At 44.6% G+C, this 14,728-nt stretch overlaps 1 protein-coding gene across 2 annotated transcripts in view; it reads right to left on the bottom strand.

Annotated features, from left to right (window-relative positions):
* RADIL (Rap associating with DIL domain) overlaps nt 1–14,337 on the bottom strand; it is an 82,130-nt gene extending 67,793 nt beyond the window's left edge. The window contains exons 1-3 of one of the 2 annotated variants that reach the window (XM_029577495.1): nt 14,102–14,337; nt 9,248–9,397; nt 4,563–4,688 (exon numbers count right to left, since the gene is read on the bottom strand). In XM_029577495.1, the coding sequence (XP_029433355.1) occupies nt 4,563–4,577 (15 nt within the window). In that variant the 5' untranslated portion in view covers nt 4,578–4,688; nt 9,248–9,397; nt 14,102–14,337. The remainder of the gene's footprint in view (nt 1–4,562; nt 4,689–9,247; nt 9,398–14,101) is intronic. The other variant, XM_029577494.1, reaches the window with a different exon arrangement.
* Between the last annotated feature and the right edge of the window lie 391 nt (nt 14,338–14,728).

Here is a 14,728-nt window from a genome sequence, read left to right as displayed (position 1 = left end):
CACTCAAAATGTGTGCTATGAAAGCCCTGACTCAATATGGGGGCCAGGCGTAGGCAACCTCCAGTCCCCATGGACACCGCTTCCCTCAGCTTTTCAGAACATCCCTGATGAAGGTACATAAGAGGTTTGCATAAAACTGAAGCAGTGTGCATGCAAGTCGATCTCGTCTATATATTCTTTGGAGATACCCTGAAAAACCCGAGAGAACTGGTGACTGCGGGAATTGGAGGTTACCTCCTCCTGTTGGGTTTTGATGCAAGTTGCTTCGTTTGTGCCATGTCCCTCTCCCCTTTTTCATCTGTACATGGATGTGTTCACCTCAAATTCTCAATCTTTCTGGAGCTAAAAGGGGTAGGCATTCCTCTCAAATGCTACAAAATGAGACCACAGATATCCAGTCTTGAGTTGATGATGAACTGAATGGGTTATAAAGCTTGTTTATTGTCTATAAAGTCACACAGAAAGCTATTAAGAATGCTGTAGGGACAAGTAAGCTTGCTAGAGATAAAGAGTTTTACTCCAGGAGCATGAAATGCTATCCACCAAAAACCGGAGGCTTGTAACGTTTCAAAATTCTTAAAAACCCACCAATGTTTGGGTTATTGATCAAGTATTTAAAATAGTTATTACTGGACCAAATGTTTAATGGCAAAGGATAAGAACTTTGGAGGGCATTTTATTTACCTATAGAATTTATGTTAACATTTAAATTACCGGTAAAAATAAATAAATAAATAAAAGATAGATGGACATTGATTAACAATTTAGCTCTGCATTTGAGGAGGCCGATATACTAAGGCACGACGATTTCACTAATGAATGTTAAATCGGCAAATAATGTGCACAAATTTATTTATGAAATTTTTCACTCTTTATTTGCTCTTCTATCAAATGATATGTAGCTATTACAAACATTGCCACAAAATCTACGAAAGCCAGATGAGCTGCATAATTCTGCAAATCAGTTCTTTATCTAGCTTTGTTCGCATAGCCAGGTAATGCATGTTAAATTGAATGAATGACAATGTAGAGCCATCACGTGAGAAACTACTATGCCTCGACAAAGTGCAATTACTTTCTTGGAATAAGAAATTTAATGTGGGGTAATTTATCCCCTGATTTGCTTGCGTGGGTTAAATTAACGTGACAACAGCCCTAAGACAGACGTCCCTCCACAGCTATATTTACTGTTTTATATCTATTTGCTGAGAGACACGCACACTTTCAGCTGCGGTTTCTGAAAAGTAACAGCAAGAATTAGTCACTCAGTAGCTTAAGCAAAAGAAGTTCATCCCCGAGGAGAGAGCTGTGTACACATCCCAGCGAAATGAAAAATCTCTGAAACTATGGAATTCTAGGTCAGCTATAAAAAAAAAAAAAAAAAGAGGAATAACTGTGCAAGCTGTTGGAAGACAGGATTAGTATTATGTTCTAAGATTTTCATGGAAAAGAAAAGCCTGCCCACATCAGAGAAGCACTGCATGATTTGGCATAATTAGCAGTATAAAAAGGAGAGGCCGGGATTACAAGGATATAATAGTGCAAGGGCTCTGGGTGCTGCACTAGCAGAGCTGTGAGGGGAGCAGGCAGAGCACTGGACCATACTCTGACTAACCAGTGCTGTCCAGCTTGCATTTTTACTGTCTGCACTCAAATTCACACAGCATTATTCATGTATTTTGTTTAAGTCTGCTCCACGATCTTTTCAGCGCACATCGAGAAACAAAAGAGAACCCGAGCTATTCCACGACCACTGAGAAGATATAACCGCAAGAAAGACTCACAGAAAACCTGTGATGTTATTTAGTCATAATGAGGCCAACATCCAAAAAAAAGCTGAGCTCCTAAATTTAGGCACCCAAGAGACCGATATTCAGCAGATGTATCCGGTTAACACCTAAAGGCACTAGGCTGCAATGGTTTTTCTTGGGAGGGTTCCCACTATCACTGGGGGGGGAGGGGGGTGGAGGTGTCATCACGATAGTGGGACCCCCTCCCCCGAAAAAACGTTGTGGCTGTATGGCACGTAGTTTTGTCTCATGGTGAAACGCTGCGGGACAAGACAACGCAGCGTGCGGGCCCTTTATTTATTTATTTATTTAAACACTTTTCTATACCGTCGTTTAGTGATTATACCATCACAACGGTTTACAAATAGGCACTTGAATAAATTTGAAATAGATTTTACTTTAAACAGAGGGTGCCGAAGCTGTTCAGATACATGATTCAAAATATTATAAGCTATATGTAGTGTGTATTGAAATTCCCTTTATGGGCTATCCATATATGCGATATACTGTAATTCTTTAACTTAAAACTTAAGTGTGATAAAAATAAAGGTAAAGAACGCATATATGTTATCTGGTGACTTTTGCCTGTGTGTATAAGTCCTTTTCTAGTTTCTTAGTACTACCTATTAGGGATGTGAATCGTTTTTGAACGATTAAAATTATCGTCAGATAATTTTAAAATCGTCCTAAATCGTTAGAGTGCACGATACAATACAAATGCCCCCGATTTATCGTCAGGGGCATTTGTATTGTATCGTTAAATAGGGCACGGGAATTATTTGGGGGAGGGCGGGAAAACCGGCACACCAAAACAACCCCTAAACCCACCCCGACCCTTTAAAACCAATTCCTTACCCTCCCCCCACCCTCCCGAACCCCCCCAAAATGTTAAATTACCTGGTGGTCCAGTGGGGGGGGGGGGGGGGGGGTCCCGGCGCGATCTCCTGCTCTCGGGCCATCGGCGCCATTTGGCTGCCACTAATTAAAATGGCGCCGATGGCCCAATAAAATAAAAAAACCCACCCGACCCTTTAAATCGACCCCCCCTTAGCCTCCCCCACCCTCCCGACCCTTTTTTTTTTAGGGAGGCCCGCGCCGCTAAAAAAAAACAAAACCCACCCGACCCTTTAAATCAACCCCACCCTCCCGACCCCCCCAAAACCTTTTAAAATTTACCTGGTGGTCCAGGGGGGCCTCGGGGAGAGATCCAGGGGGGCCTCGGGGAGAGGAGAGATCCAGGGGGGCCTCGGGGACAGACTTCCTGTTCCCAGGCATCACCTGTTCTAAAAGAAAAATGGCGCCGATGCCCCTTTGCCCTTACCATGTGACAGGGTATACGTGCCATTGGCCGGCCCCTGTCACATGGTAGGAGCACTGGATGGCCGGCGCCATCTTTAAAGATGGCGCCGGCCATCTTTACTCATTAGCAGCTGCAAAAGTCGATGCATTAAAACGGGCGGGGGGGAAGAGATAGTGTGTGTACTTATGAAAAATGCCAAGTACACACATTGTACCTAAACATGCCCACATGAATGCTCCTTTTTAGTGTGCGAACACGCTGCATGCTTTTCAATTTCTCTAAAGAGGGACTTTTTCATGAAGGTCAAGTTACCTGGGTAAAAATCAGTTATTTACCCACACAAAGGGCTTGGAATATTGCTCTCGAAACATCCTGGGATCATGTAACGTTGGTTATTACCCGAGCATGGTTAGAAGTTCATCATTTACTGGAGTCTGACCCTCTCCACCTATGGTTAAAATCCAATCAGCATAGGAGACCAATGTTTTTGGGGGTTTTTTGTTTTTTTTTTGACAACTATCTCACTTAACCTTGGCCGCTGTGGGGATTATTACAAAACTTGGTGATAAGACAGAAGAGGGCCTTGGATTTTAGCTCACGTACTGGTCTTGTAAGAATCAAAGTTGTAGATGACAAGGCCTGAAATGGCTGTCCAGCGGCGGTGGCGGAGGCCATCACCCTAGCAGATTGTGAGTATGCTTGGATAGATAGGGAGGAAAGCAGCAGGTTAAGGGTCGAGAGGTCAGTTAAAAGGCACGGAAGAGGAGGGAGTTGGTAGTGGACTGTAGATGGGATCCATATGCGCACATACCCAAAGCGGAGGAGCCATTTTGGACTTTATCTGTCATCATTTATTGCGCTCTACTGCCTCGGAGTGGATTTAATCCACGGTTTCCTGTACTCCTGCCCTGGCCGGTCACGTGACGCTCGCCAGATAATCCCTTCTTCTGTCAGAAGACGCGGGAAGCTCTTTTCGTAAGTGAAAGGTTGTCGAGAGCAGATCCATGGAGTCCCAAGTCTGCATCCCGAGGCTTTGTGGTGTTTCGTTTCCACTCTTAATTTGTCGTCGTGGCACTGCTACATAAATTCATGGAATATTTGTGCCACTGCCTAATGTCCTTCCATATGTGCTGCATTGTAACCAAACATCCGTGCAAGAGCATTAGAAACAAAATGCTTGTAGGAAACAGTACCACGCGCACGTACTGTATCTTTAATTGTATATACCTGAGATTTTGCGTAACTGGCGATTATTATGATGTAGATGTCAGCAGGAAAGGACAGCCCACGGACAAAGAAATAGGGGGCCTTATCTCGGCTGTGCCGTGGCAGGCCGAGAGCCTCTCTTTACACAGATACAGGGAATCTGACGGCAGATTAAGATGCAAGGTCCATCTAATCTGTGCAGTTTTGCCACAGGCACAGGACGCCTCCCTTAACCCCGTTGTAATTAAGTATCCTCTGTGTTTTACCTTGACATTCTTCATGTGTCTCTCCCTTCAGGCTTTGCTTATTTTCCTTGTTCTGCCTTTACTGTCCTTCCTTGTTCTTCTACATTTCTACATTAAAAAAAAAAAAAAAAAAAGGCATCTTTGCTCCTAGAATAGGAAAGAAAAGGAGAATATGATTTTTCTCAGCCTGGTAGGAAGTTTCAGATTCTCAATTAATCTTAAAATTTGGTAACACCATTACTTCCCCCCCCCCCCCCCCCCCCCAATAATATTTTATTCTTACCCTCATTCTACAACCAGCAAAAGCTTTTTATGCAGCTAGCACGGTGTTTGTACAGCTTTCCGCACATAAAAACAGGAAAGATCGCTTCTTTTTGTGGACTATCAGTGACTGCACCGCTGCTCAAAACGTTTTATTCCTTTGTGATTCTTTTAGCGCCTACCATAATTAAAGGCACTGAGTTTCACGTTATCAAGATCACCAACCTGTTCCCTACAAGTGGCCTTCCATGACAACAAGCACTGAAAAGGAATTCAAGGAAACCAAACTTTTATTATGTTAATTTTAAATCTCTGGACGGCATTTGCGCACCGGTCCAGATTTTAGTTTAGCACCGATTGTCTCAGTGCCAAGAAAAGAACTTCATTAGAATGGCATGGATTATCCTGATCCCGTTTTCTTAGAAGAGCTGGAAAACACTTCAGTTAGCAGACACGTCATTCTGGCCTTCAAATGATCATAAAATCGGACACCAAAACTAAAACTACAATATTTTGGTTTCAGGCTGAAGCATACATTGGGTTACAGAATACGTTTATGGGCTTTCTCACAGGCCGATGCAGTAAAGCGCGGCCGCGCCAGCGCGTCTTTTAACCCGCACTGGACGCGCGTTTTAAGCGCGAAAGCCGGATGCGTGATTCAGTATCGTCTTTTACGTGTCCTTACCGCGTGCCGAAAAAGACGCACTGCCATTAGCGCCCGCCGCATGTATATGGCATGTTAATGATTGGATTAGCTATTCCCCTCGATACAGTAACGCGCGCCCAAAGTAGCACGTCTTTAACCAGTATTTTTACCGCATCTTTAACCTCTATATTTACCACCTACCTTGACCCTGGCGTTAGTTTGGTGTTGTGCTCTGTGACAGTCAGAATCGGACTGGACAGCATCATGGCGATCTTTTTCATTCGGATGAGAACCAGAATAAGAAATGCTCGGCAAGGGAATTGTAGACGGCCGATTAGAGACAACAGCCAACAAGAGAACCCAGCTGCAAGACCAGAGGAGGTATGTTTGTGTTCTATTTTGTGAGTATCCAACAGTACTCTGGGCGTCTCTGAGGGTCCAGCAGAGACATGGACTCCTCTACGGACATCTCTACAGATGCCGGAGAGAAGGAAGCTGCAGAAGGCACGCTGCCTTGAGCGTCCGGTAAGGTTGGTAGCTGTATGGACATGTCGGTATAGCTACCAACCTTTCCGGACGCACAAGAGGCCAAGGAGGCACGCTGCCTTGAGCGTCCGGAAAGGTTGGTAGCTGTACGGACATGTCCATTTCGAAATGACAACCCCTATTCAAATGAAACCTTATGGACGTTCAAGAGGCCATGGAGTTTGGAAGCTGGGCCGCTGCCTTGAGCGTCCAGAAAATGAAGAACTGGGCAGAAAAAGGCGGGAACGTCCATGTTCGCAGGCCATGCTATCTTTCAACGTCCATGGCCTGCGGCGGAGTGGCCGCTGCCTTGAGCGTCCAGAAAAGTTGGTAGCCATACAGACATGTTGGTACAGCTACCAAACCTTCCGGGTGCTCAAGAGCCCATGGAGGTTGGAAGTTAGCCAGGCCTGCGACCATGGACGTCCACGCCATGGACGGTGGGCAGAAAAAGGCGCTGCCTTGAGCGTCCAGAAAGGTTGGTAGCTGTACAGCAGAGCGGCTGGGAAGACTGGATAGCTATTTATTTTCCTACACTTGACAAATAACTTTTGGTATACATTTTTGGAATCTGAACGCATTGCGAATATGGGTTTTTAGAAGATAAAGTCTATCATGCTCCCTTCTTCAGACAATGTCAAGAGGGGTCTTTATTGATTTCTTGTGAACAATTTTTAATTTTGGCATGGCAAATGAGTATTGGAATTCATTTTCGAAATGTAACTCCTCTTCAAATGTCAATTGAAATGACATGTAGGGAAATGACATGTAGGGAAGAGCAATTTGGGCAGCGCGCCCTGGATACTGTATAACGCCTATACAGTAAAATCAATACCGAACTCTAACCGCGCTTTAGGCGCGCGTTTGGTGCGCCTTAGCCACCACTTGGATTTGCCTACGATTTGAATACTGAATAGAGCGGACTGTGAACCAAAATGTGTGTGCGCCAGACGAGCGGGCGATATACACTGCTGCACTTTTTTTTACGAGTCGGTACTGTATCGGCCTGTCAGTAAGAAAGGTCCTCACCTGCACGTTCACAGGAAAGGTAGAGACTCATTAGAAAAGTCCTCCACTGAACTGGAAGGGCAGGCAGGTTTTGCATAAAACTTTATTGGCAGAGTAGGGAGAGCAAAGCAGCTGCCAGAACATTAGATCTTCAGTGGAAGAAATGAGAATTTAGGAGTCACAGAGGCTCCATTTGTTGACACTTGGCGATTACAAATCCTGCTGCCTTTTGTATAGGACATATTTTCCATAAAGAGCTTGGAATCGCAAGGGACACATCTTTCCTCGGAGTAGCCAGGAGCAGGTTTTCAATTATTGTAAAACCAGAAAAGTGATTTCCGAGGGTCCTGGCAGCTTATATGTTCTGATGGTAGTAAACAGTCGAGAAAAATGAGTTGGGATGATGTGTAAACTAAACTGGTCTTTCCATTACATTACATTTTTGCACTACTGGAGAAACCCATCAAGAACAGCATCCAAGGGGCACCTTGTTCCCCTGTTGCCACAAACTGCCTCCTGCAATGCTTTTGAAAGAAGGTAAAATAGAAATATATTAAATAAATTAAATTCACAGAAATTCTGTGAATAGCACACACACACTTTCACTCCAATTGGCTGCCAGACACAGAGCACGCGTGACTATCTTGGGTACCTTACTCCTGTCAGATGCACAACGCACACACTTCCAGAAGGGAGCATGTGTAACACTGTGTACTTTTTTGTATCCCCAGACATACAACACGCACAGTACCGGCAGCAAGTTAACAGTGCCTGCAGTTTCAGATGCAGGAAATACATAAAATGGCTAAATCATTTTAATTCAAAATGTCTTCCTTAGCATTCCTAAGGGATGATTTTGGCCGGTATACCAAGGAACCAAAAGCAATCCCCAAATGTTCCAAAAAGTGATCATAAATGGGGGTTTTTTTGTTTATTTTTTTTTTTAACGTGACACAAAGAATGACTAGATCATGGATCTTGCAAATTATGTACAGAGAGAGGATACACTAAAAGACACATTATAAGAGATTCAAATTTCTGGTGCATAAGAGTGTTTTCATTCTCCGGGCCCATTTCAACAAAATAGAATACATCCTTGACAAATCAGACATCTTATTTTTTGAAAGCCAACAGATGAAAGGCCTCCTTCCCGATTCTCCAACAAGTAATTTGCACAACTGGAAGTTACGTAGTATTTTACACAAACCTGATGTGTGTGTCCTAGTCATGTCACGCGTAAATTTTAAAGGGAGTTCTGAGGGATAGGGCTCAGATATCCAAACATAAAGTTGCTATTTTGTAAGCAGGATACACATTGCTGAACTCGTCCGTAGGCTTTTACTCCTGGAAAGTGAGTCACAGAACTGAAATTGCACTTGTCTTTTGTCTGGATTTTTGGGTGGGAGGTCTGGGTTAAGTGGTGGGAGAGTGGGGTCAGGGCGGAGGGTCTGGGTGAACTGGCGATTACACGCACGCACCCTGGTAAAGCAGAGTGCATGCATACTTTATTAAAATGCATGCCTCCATGCATAAACTGCCATCGTTACATGCACGTTACAATTATTTCATGTGGAAAATATGCGCATGTCATTTTCTAAAATAGCTTTAGAAAGTTTGTGGCACCCTGCGTTACGAAACTGTGTGCATACTGAAACATATACATATCCTTTTGGGGCAGAGATTCACGATGCTTTATAAACCGTGCAGCTCCTGCCATGGTTTGTAAAGTACAGGTTGCGCACTCACTTCTGTGTGTGTCTGCCGACTTGCGCGAGCTGTTGGACATTAACCTCAAATGTAACACAGTTAACGTTATTCTATAAAATTGCTTTCCCCCCATAAGCACAGAATGGGGAAAATAATACTTATGAATCAAGCTGGTATTATTCTCTCGTCACCCACCCTTCTTTGATCAAACACTGGAGCTACTGTAAAATCTCATCCTTCACTTAGTATCTGAGCTTCTTAAACTGCAAGGCTTTCTTTAGCCAAAATGGAGCAACTTCCCGTCACCAGGAAGAGAGCAAACGTTGGGACTGACAGTCCTGCTGTCACTACCCAGTCCGAATGCACAGTGGGACAAAATTAAGACTGAATCGCTCCATCTTTGACGACTCAGAGATACCTGGTAACCCCAGCCAAAGACGCGGCACTTGCATATTTTATAGACTATTATTTTTAAAACATTGCTTTAAAATAGCATTACATTAATAGTAGTTTACCAGAAAAAAATGTATTTGTTATTAGGCAGTTTGTATGTACATACTTTGCTTTTCCACAGCATTATTCCTCCTCCCCTGTTGTTCATATCACTTATTCTGCATCTCAGCTTTATGCCCCCGATTCGCTTATCAGTTTTGGTTGGGCAAACATAGGCAAATGTTTCTTTTCTTCCTTCACTTCTAGATATCTTGATCTGCACGAAAACAAGACAGCATTAAAATAAAAAAAGTGATGCTATTTCTACCCATTCTATTGCTTCTACGTGCAAACTGCTACGAAAAGAGAGAGAGAGAAGATGCGCCAACAGGGAACTTATTGCACGAGGGATTAAGAATCACCTTCAATCATTTTTAAATAATTCTGTTTGATGCAGATTTAATTGAAAATGTATAGTTTACTAGTCCATAGCTCCTATTAGTCCTGGAGAAAGCAAGATCTGCAGATTCTGGCACCTCTGGTTGGCCTTGGACCAAATGACCTTTCCAGAACACGGTACACAGGTCCCAGCTTCATAGGGGACAACATCATTATTTTTCTAAGGATTTTTTTTTTTTTTAATTATAAGCCATTATTCAGCCATAATATTTTAATTTACATAACCCAAGAGGAAAAAAGAAAAAAAGAGCTTTAAGCAAATTTGCAGCAATTCCACAAGTTCATTCCTGTACCCGCATCACATGCTGGTTTCCTAATGATGTAAAGCCCCCTTTTCAGGGGCTATTAAGAGAACGTATGTGCTCTATAGAAAGACATTCCTTCTTTTTCTGGGCACTAGATTCACGCCTCACAAACTAACAATAATCCTGTTGTTTATCAAAATGATGAGCCGATTTGCCCTGAAAGGGACAGCTTTCCACTGGGAAAATGCACGCAGTGTTCCCTTATTCCTGGTGCAGAATTTACTTCTGAATATTAAATGGGTGACCGAAGCTGCCTGAACACACATAGCAGGTAGTCTTAGTGTACAAAACTTAAGTATTTGTGGAATCTTGTATTAAATCAGTTCAAGGCAGATTTCATAAGCAAAATGGCTATTCAAAAGCTGGAATAAGCTGCTCTGACGCCTGGGAAGAAAACCCCTCTTCCAGCTGAAGTCCTTGTGCCTTTTTAAACACAGGGTGCACAGGTATGACCGTCTTTACCTGCTGTTTCTGTCTACAGTGTTCAGTTGTTCTGTACAAACGCAGCATGCAAAAATTCCTTTTCAGTGTGGACTAGAAGCCCGGGTTTAAAGAAAACAGATCTTCTCTGTGGGTAAAATAACTGTCGGTGGTATGTACAACTGAATCAGCATTAAGTGCAAAATAAGGCATCTACGCTAGGCACGGTTTTCGGCTTTAAGTCTTATAAGGTCCAAAATCTTCATTAAAAACAAAATCCTGTTAAAAAAAAAAAAAAAGAATTCATGGAAAGTGTTGCCTTTTCATTGAATCGTTCCAGTCCAAAGGGTGGAAGCGAACAAAATAAAGACAAACATTAAGAAAATATAAAATGCATTGTGGAAGTTAAGTTGTTAAAAGAAATCTTTTCAAATCAAGGCAATTTAATTACTGCAAGCGGCTGCCTGGAGCTGTTGTGTGAAGCCAGGTCTCTCCTTCCTCCTCCCCCAGCCCTGAGTCCTGTGCAGAGCCGTCTCCCAGAGCAACGAGACAAGCCACAACTCCGCTCCCGGCAGCGGCGGAATAATCTCGCTGTCCGTGGATACAGGCGACTCTCACCGTGTAATAACCTGCCTCGCCGGGTAATATTTTAAGGGTTTTTAAGGGTTTTTTATATACCGAGGCACGTTTGCAAAACATCACCTCGGTTAATATAACCTGTCTGTAAGTGCACAGCATGCATACAGCTCTGCCTCTATGCATATACTAAAGCTCTCACCGGGTAATAACCTGCCTCGCCGGGTAATATAACCTGTCTGTAAGTGCACAGCATGCATACAGCTCTGCCTCTATGCATATACTAAAGCTCTCACCGGGTAATAACCTGCCTCGCCGGGTAATATAACATGCCTGTAAGTGCACAGAATGCATACAGCTCTGCCTCTATGCATATACTAAAGCTCTCACCGGGTAATAACCTGCCTCGCCGGGTAATATAACATGCATGTAAGTGTACAGCATGCATACAGCTCTGCCTCTATGCATATACTAAAGCTCTCGCCGGGTAATAACCTCTCTGTAAGTGCACAGCATGCATACAGCTCTGCCTCTATGCATATAATAAAGCTCTCGCAGGGTAATAACCTGCCTCGCCGGGTAATATAACATGCCTGTAAGTGCACAGCATGCATACAGCTCTGCCTCTATGCATATACTAAAGCTCTCACCGGGTAATAACCTGCCTCGCCGGGTAATATAACATGTCTGTAAGTGCACAGCATGCATACAGCTCTGCCTCTATGCATATAATAAAGCTCTCGCAGGGTAATAACCTCTCTGTAAGTGCACAGCATGCATACAGCTCTGCCTCTATGCATATAATAAAGCTCTCGCAGGGTAATAACCTGCCTCGCCAGGTAATATAACCTGTCTGTAAGTGCACAGAATGCATACAGCTCTGCCTCTATGCATATACTAAAGCTCTCGCCGTGTAATAAATAACCTGCCTCGCCGGGTAATATAACATGTCTGTAAGTGCACAGCATGCATACAGCTCTGCCTCTATGCATATACTAAAGCTCTCGCCGGGTAATAACCTCTCTGTAAGTGCACAGCATGCATACAGCTCTGCCTCTATGCATATAATAAAGCTCTCGCAGGGTAATAACCTGCCTCGCCGGGTAATATAACATGTCTGTAAGTGAACGGAATGCATACAGCTCTGCCTCTATGCATATACTAAAGATTTTGCCAGGTAATAACCTGTAAGTGCACAGCATGCATACAGCTCTGCCTCTGCATATAATAAAGCTCTCGCCGGGTAATAACCTGTCTGTAAGTGCACGGAATACATACAGCTCTGCCTCTATGCATATACTAAAGCTCTCTGCAGGTTCACAGAATATGCATATAATAAAGCTCTCGCTGGGTAATAACCTGCCTCGCCAGGTAATATAACATGTCTAAGTGCACAGCATGCATACAGTTCTGCCTCTATGTATATAATAAAGCTTTCACCGGGTAATAACATGTAAGTGCACAGAATGCATACAGCTCTGGCTCTATGCATATAATAAAGCTCTCGCCGGGTAATAACCTGTCTGTAAGTGCACAGCATGCACACAGCTCTGCCTCTATGCATATAATAAAGCTTTCACCGGGTAATAACCTGTAAGTGCACAGAATGCATACAGCTCTGGCTCTATGCATATAATAAAGCTCTCGCCGGGTAATAACCTGTCTGTAAGTGCACAGCATGCACACAGCTCTGCCTCTATGCATATAATAAAGCTTTCACCGGGTAATAACCTGTCTGTAGGTGCACGCAATGCATTCAGCTCTGCCTCTATGCATATAATAAAGCTCTCACCAGGTAATAACCTGTCTGTAAGTGCACAGAATGCATACAGCTCTGCCTCTATGCATATAATAAAGCTCTCACCGGGTAATAACCTGCAAGTGCACAGCATGCAGACAGCTCTGCCTCTATGCACATAATAAAGCTTTCGCTGGGTAATAACCTGTCTCTAAGTGCACAGCATGCACACAGCTCTGCCTCTATGCATATAATAAAGCTCTCACCGGGTAATAACCTGTAAGTGCACAGCATGAATACAGCTCTGCCTCTATGCATATAATAAAGCTCTCGCCGGGTAATAACCTGTAAGTGCACAGCATGCATACAGCTCTGCCTCTATGCACATAATAAAGCTCTCACCAGGTAATAACCTGTCTGTAAGTGCACAGCATGCACACAGCTCTGCCTCTATGCACATAATAAAGCTTTCGCTGGGTAATAACCTGTCTCTAAGTGCACAGCATGCACACAGCTCTGCCTCTATGCATATAATAAAGCTCTCACCGGGTAATAACCTGTAAGTGCACAGCATGAATACAGCTCTGCCTCTATGCATATAATAAAGCTCTCGCCGGGTAATAACCTGTAAGTGCACAGCATGCATACAGCTCTGCCTCTATGCATATAATAAAGCTCTCACCAGGTAATAACCTGTCTGTAAGTGCACAGCATGCACAAAGCTCTGCCTCTATGCACATAATAAAGCTTTCACCAGGTAATAACCTGTCTCTAAGAGCACAGCATGCATACAGCTCTGCCTCTATGCACATAATAAAGCTCTCACCAGGTAATAACCTGTCTGTAAGTGCACAGCATGCACACAGCTCTGCCTCTATGCACATAATAAAGCTTTCGCTGGGTAATAACCTGTCTCTAAGTGCACAGCATGCACACAGCTCTGCCTCTATGCACATAATAAAGCTCTCGCCGGGTAATAACCTGTAAGTGCACAGCATGCATACAGCTCTGCCTCTATGCATATAATAAAGCTCTCGCCGGGTAATAACCTGTAAGTGCACAGAATGCATACAGCTCTGCCTCTATGCATATAATAAAGCTCTCACCAACCTGTCTGTAAGTGCACAGCATGCACACAGCTCTGGCTCTATGCACATAATAAAGCTCTCACCAGATAATAACCTGTCTGTAAGTGCACAGCATGCACACAGCTCTGGCTCTATGCATATAATAAAGCTCTCGCCGGGTGCATGTAAATAACACAGCGCGAGAGCCGCCGCCGGGTAATAACCTCCCCACCTCCCAGCGCTTTTCTTTTACGGTACACGGGGCTGGGGGGGACGGAGAGTTTCGTCCTCGTTCAGCATTTTTTCCCCACTTGCAGCGAGCCGCCATGGGAATTGGGGACGTTGCTGTTTGAAGCTATTTCAGCCGAACTTTTTTTTTTTTTTCCTGCGCCCCGCTATCCCCGGGACTCACGCACCTCCCCGCACCGGGAGCTCCTCCTCGGTGACAACCTTCCCCCGGTACTCACGGCACAGGGTGATGTGGGAGGAGGAGGAGGGCGTCCGTTACTCTTCTCTTCACAGACGACGGCAGCGGGGGCGCGCGCTCTCCCTTTCCCCCTGTCTCTCTCTCTGGCTCGCGCTTCCCGGTGATGCTGCGGAGGCAGAGCCGGAGACTGCCGAACAGCTCCGAGCACAACCCCCACGAGCTTCCTCCGGCTGTCAAGAGCCGGCGCAGGCGCAGTGCCGACAGCAGGGAGCCTTACGGCTGTGCGGGTCTCCGGCGCCCCCTGCTGGATCCGCGCCTGCGCAGCAGCAGAGAATTATTACAACCCCCGTTCTCCTAAGGCGCGCCCCGGATGGACTTTCGGGGGGGGGGGGGCGCATCGATGCAATATGCAAATGGACTGCTGCGTTAAAAGGAGGCTGTAGGGGAAACCGTGCGCCTCTAGCACCTCTTCTGCAGTGGGCGCCCAGGAGAGCTGGCTGGCAGCAGGTTGCTGGTTAATTGAGCGCCCCTTTCCCTAACTTGTCCGCAGGCATATGGCCCAGACCCTGTAATCTTGTGTCTATTGGACATCCAGATTTTTTTTTTTTCAAAACTT

Source organism: Rhinatrema bivittatum, chromosome 14 (genome assembly GCF_901001135.1).
Source record: "Rhinatrema bivittatum chromosome 14, aRhiBiv1.1, whole genome shotgun sequence".
In the NCBI taxonomy this organism is placed as follows: Eukaryota; Metazoa; Chordata; class Amphibia; order Gymnophiona; family Rhinatrematidae; genus Rhinatrema; species Rhinatrema bivittatum.
Note: the sequence above shows the minus strand (reverse complement) of the source record. Positions and strands in the feature narration are given on the sequence as shown.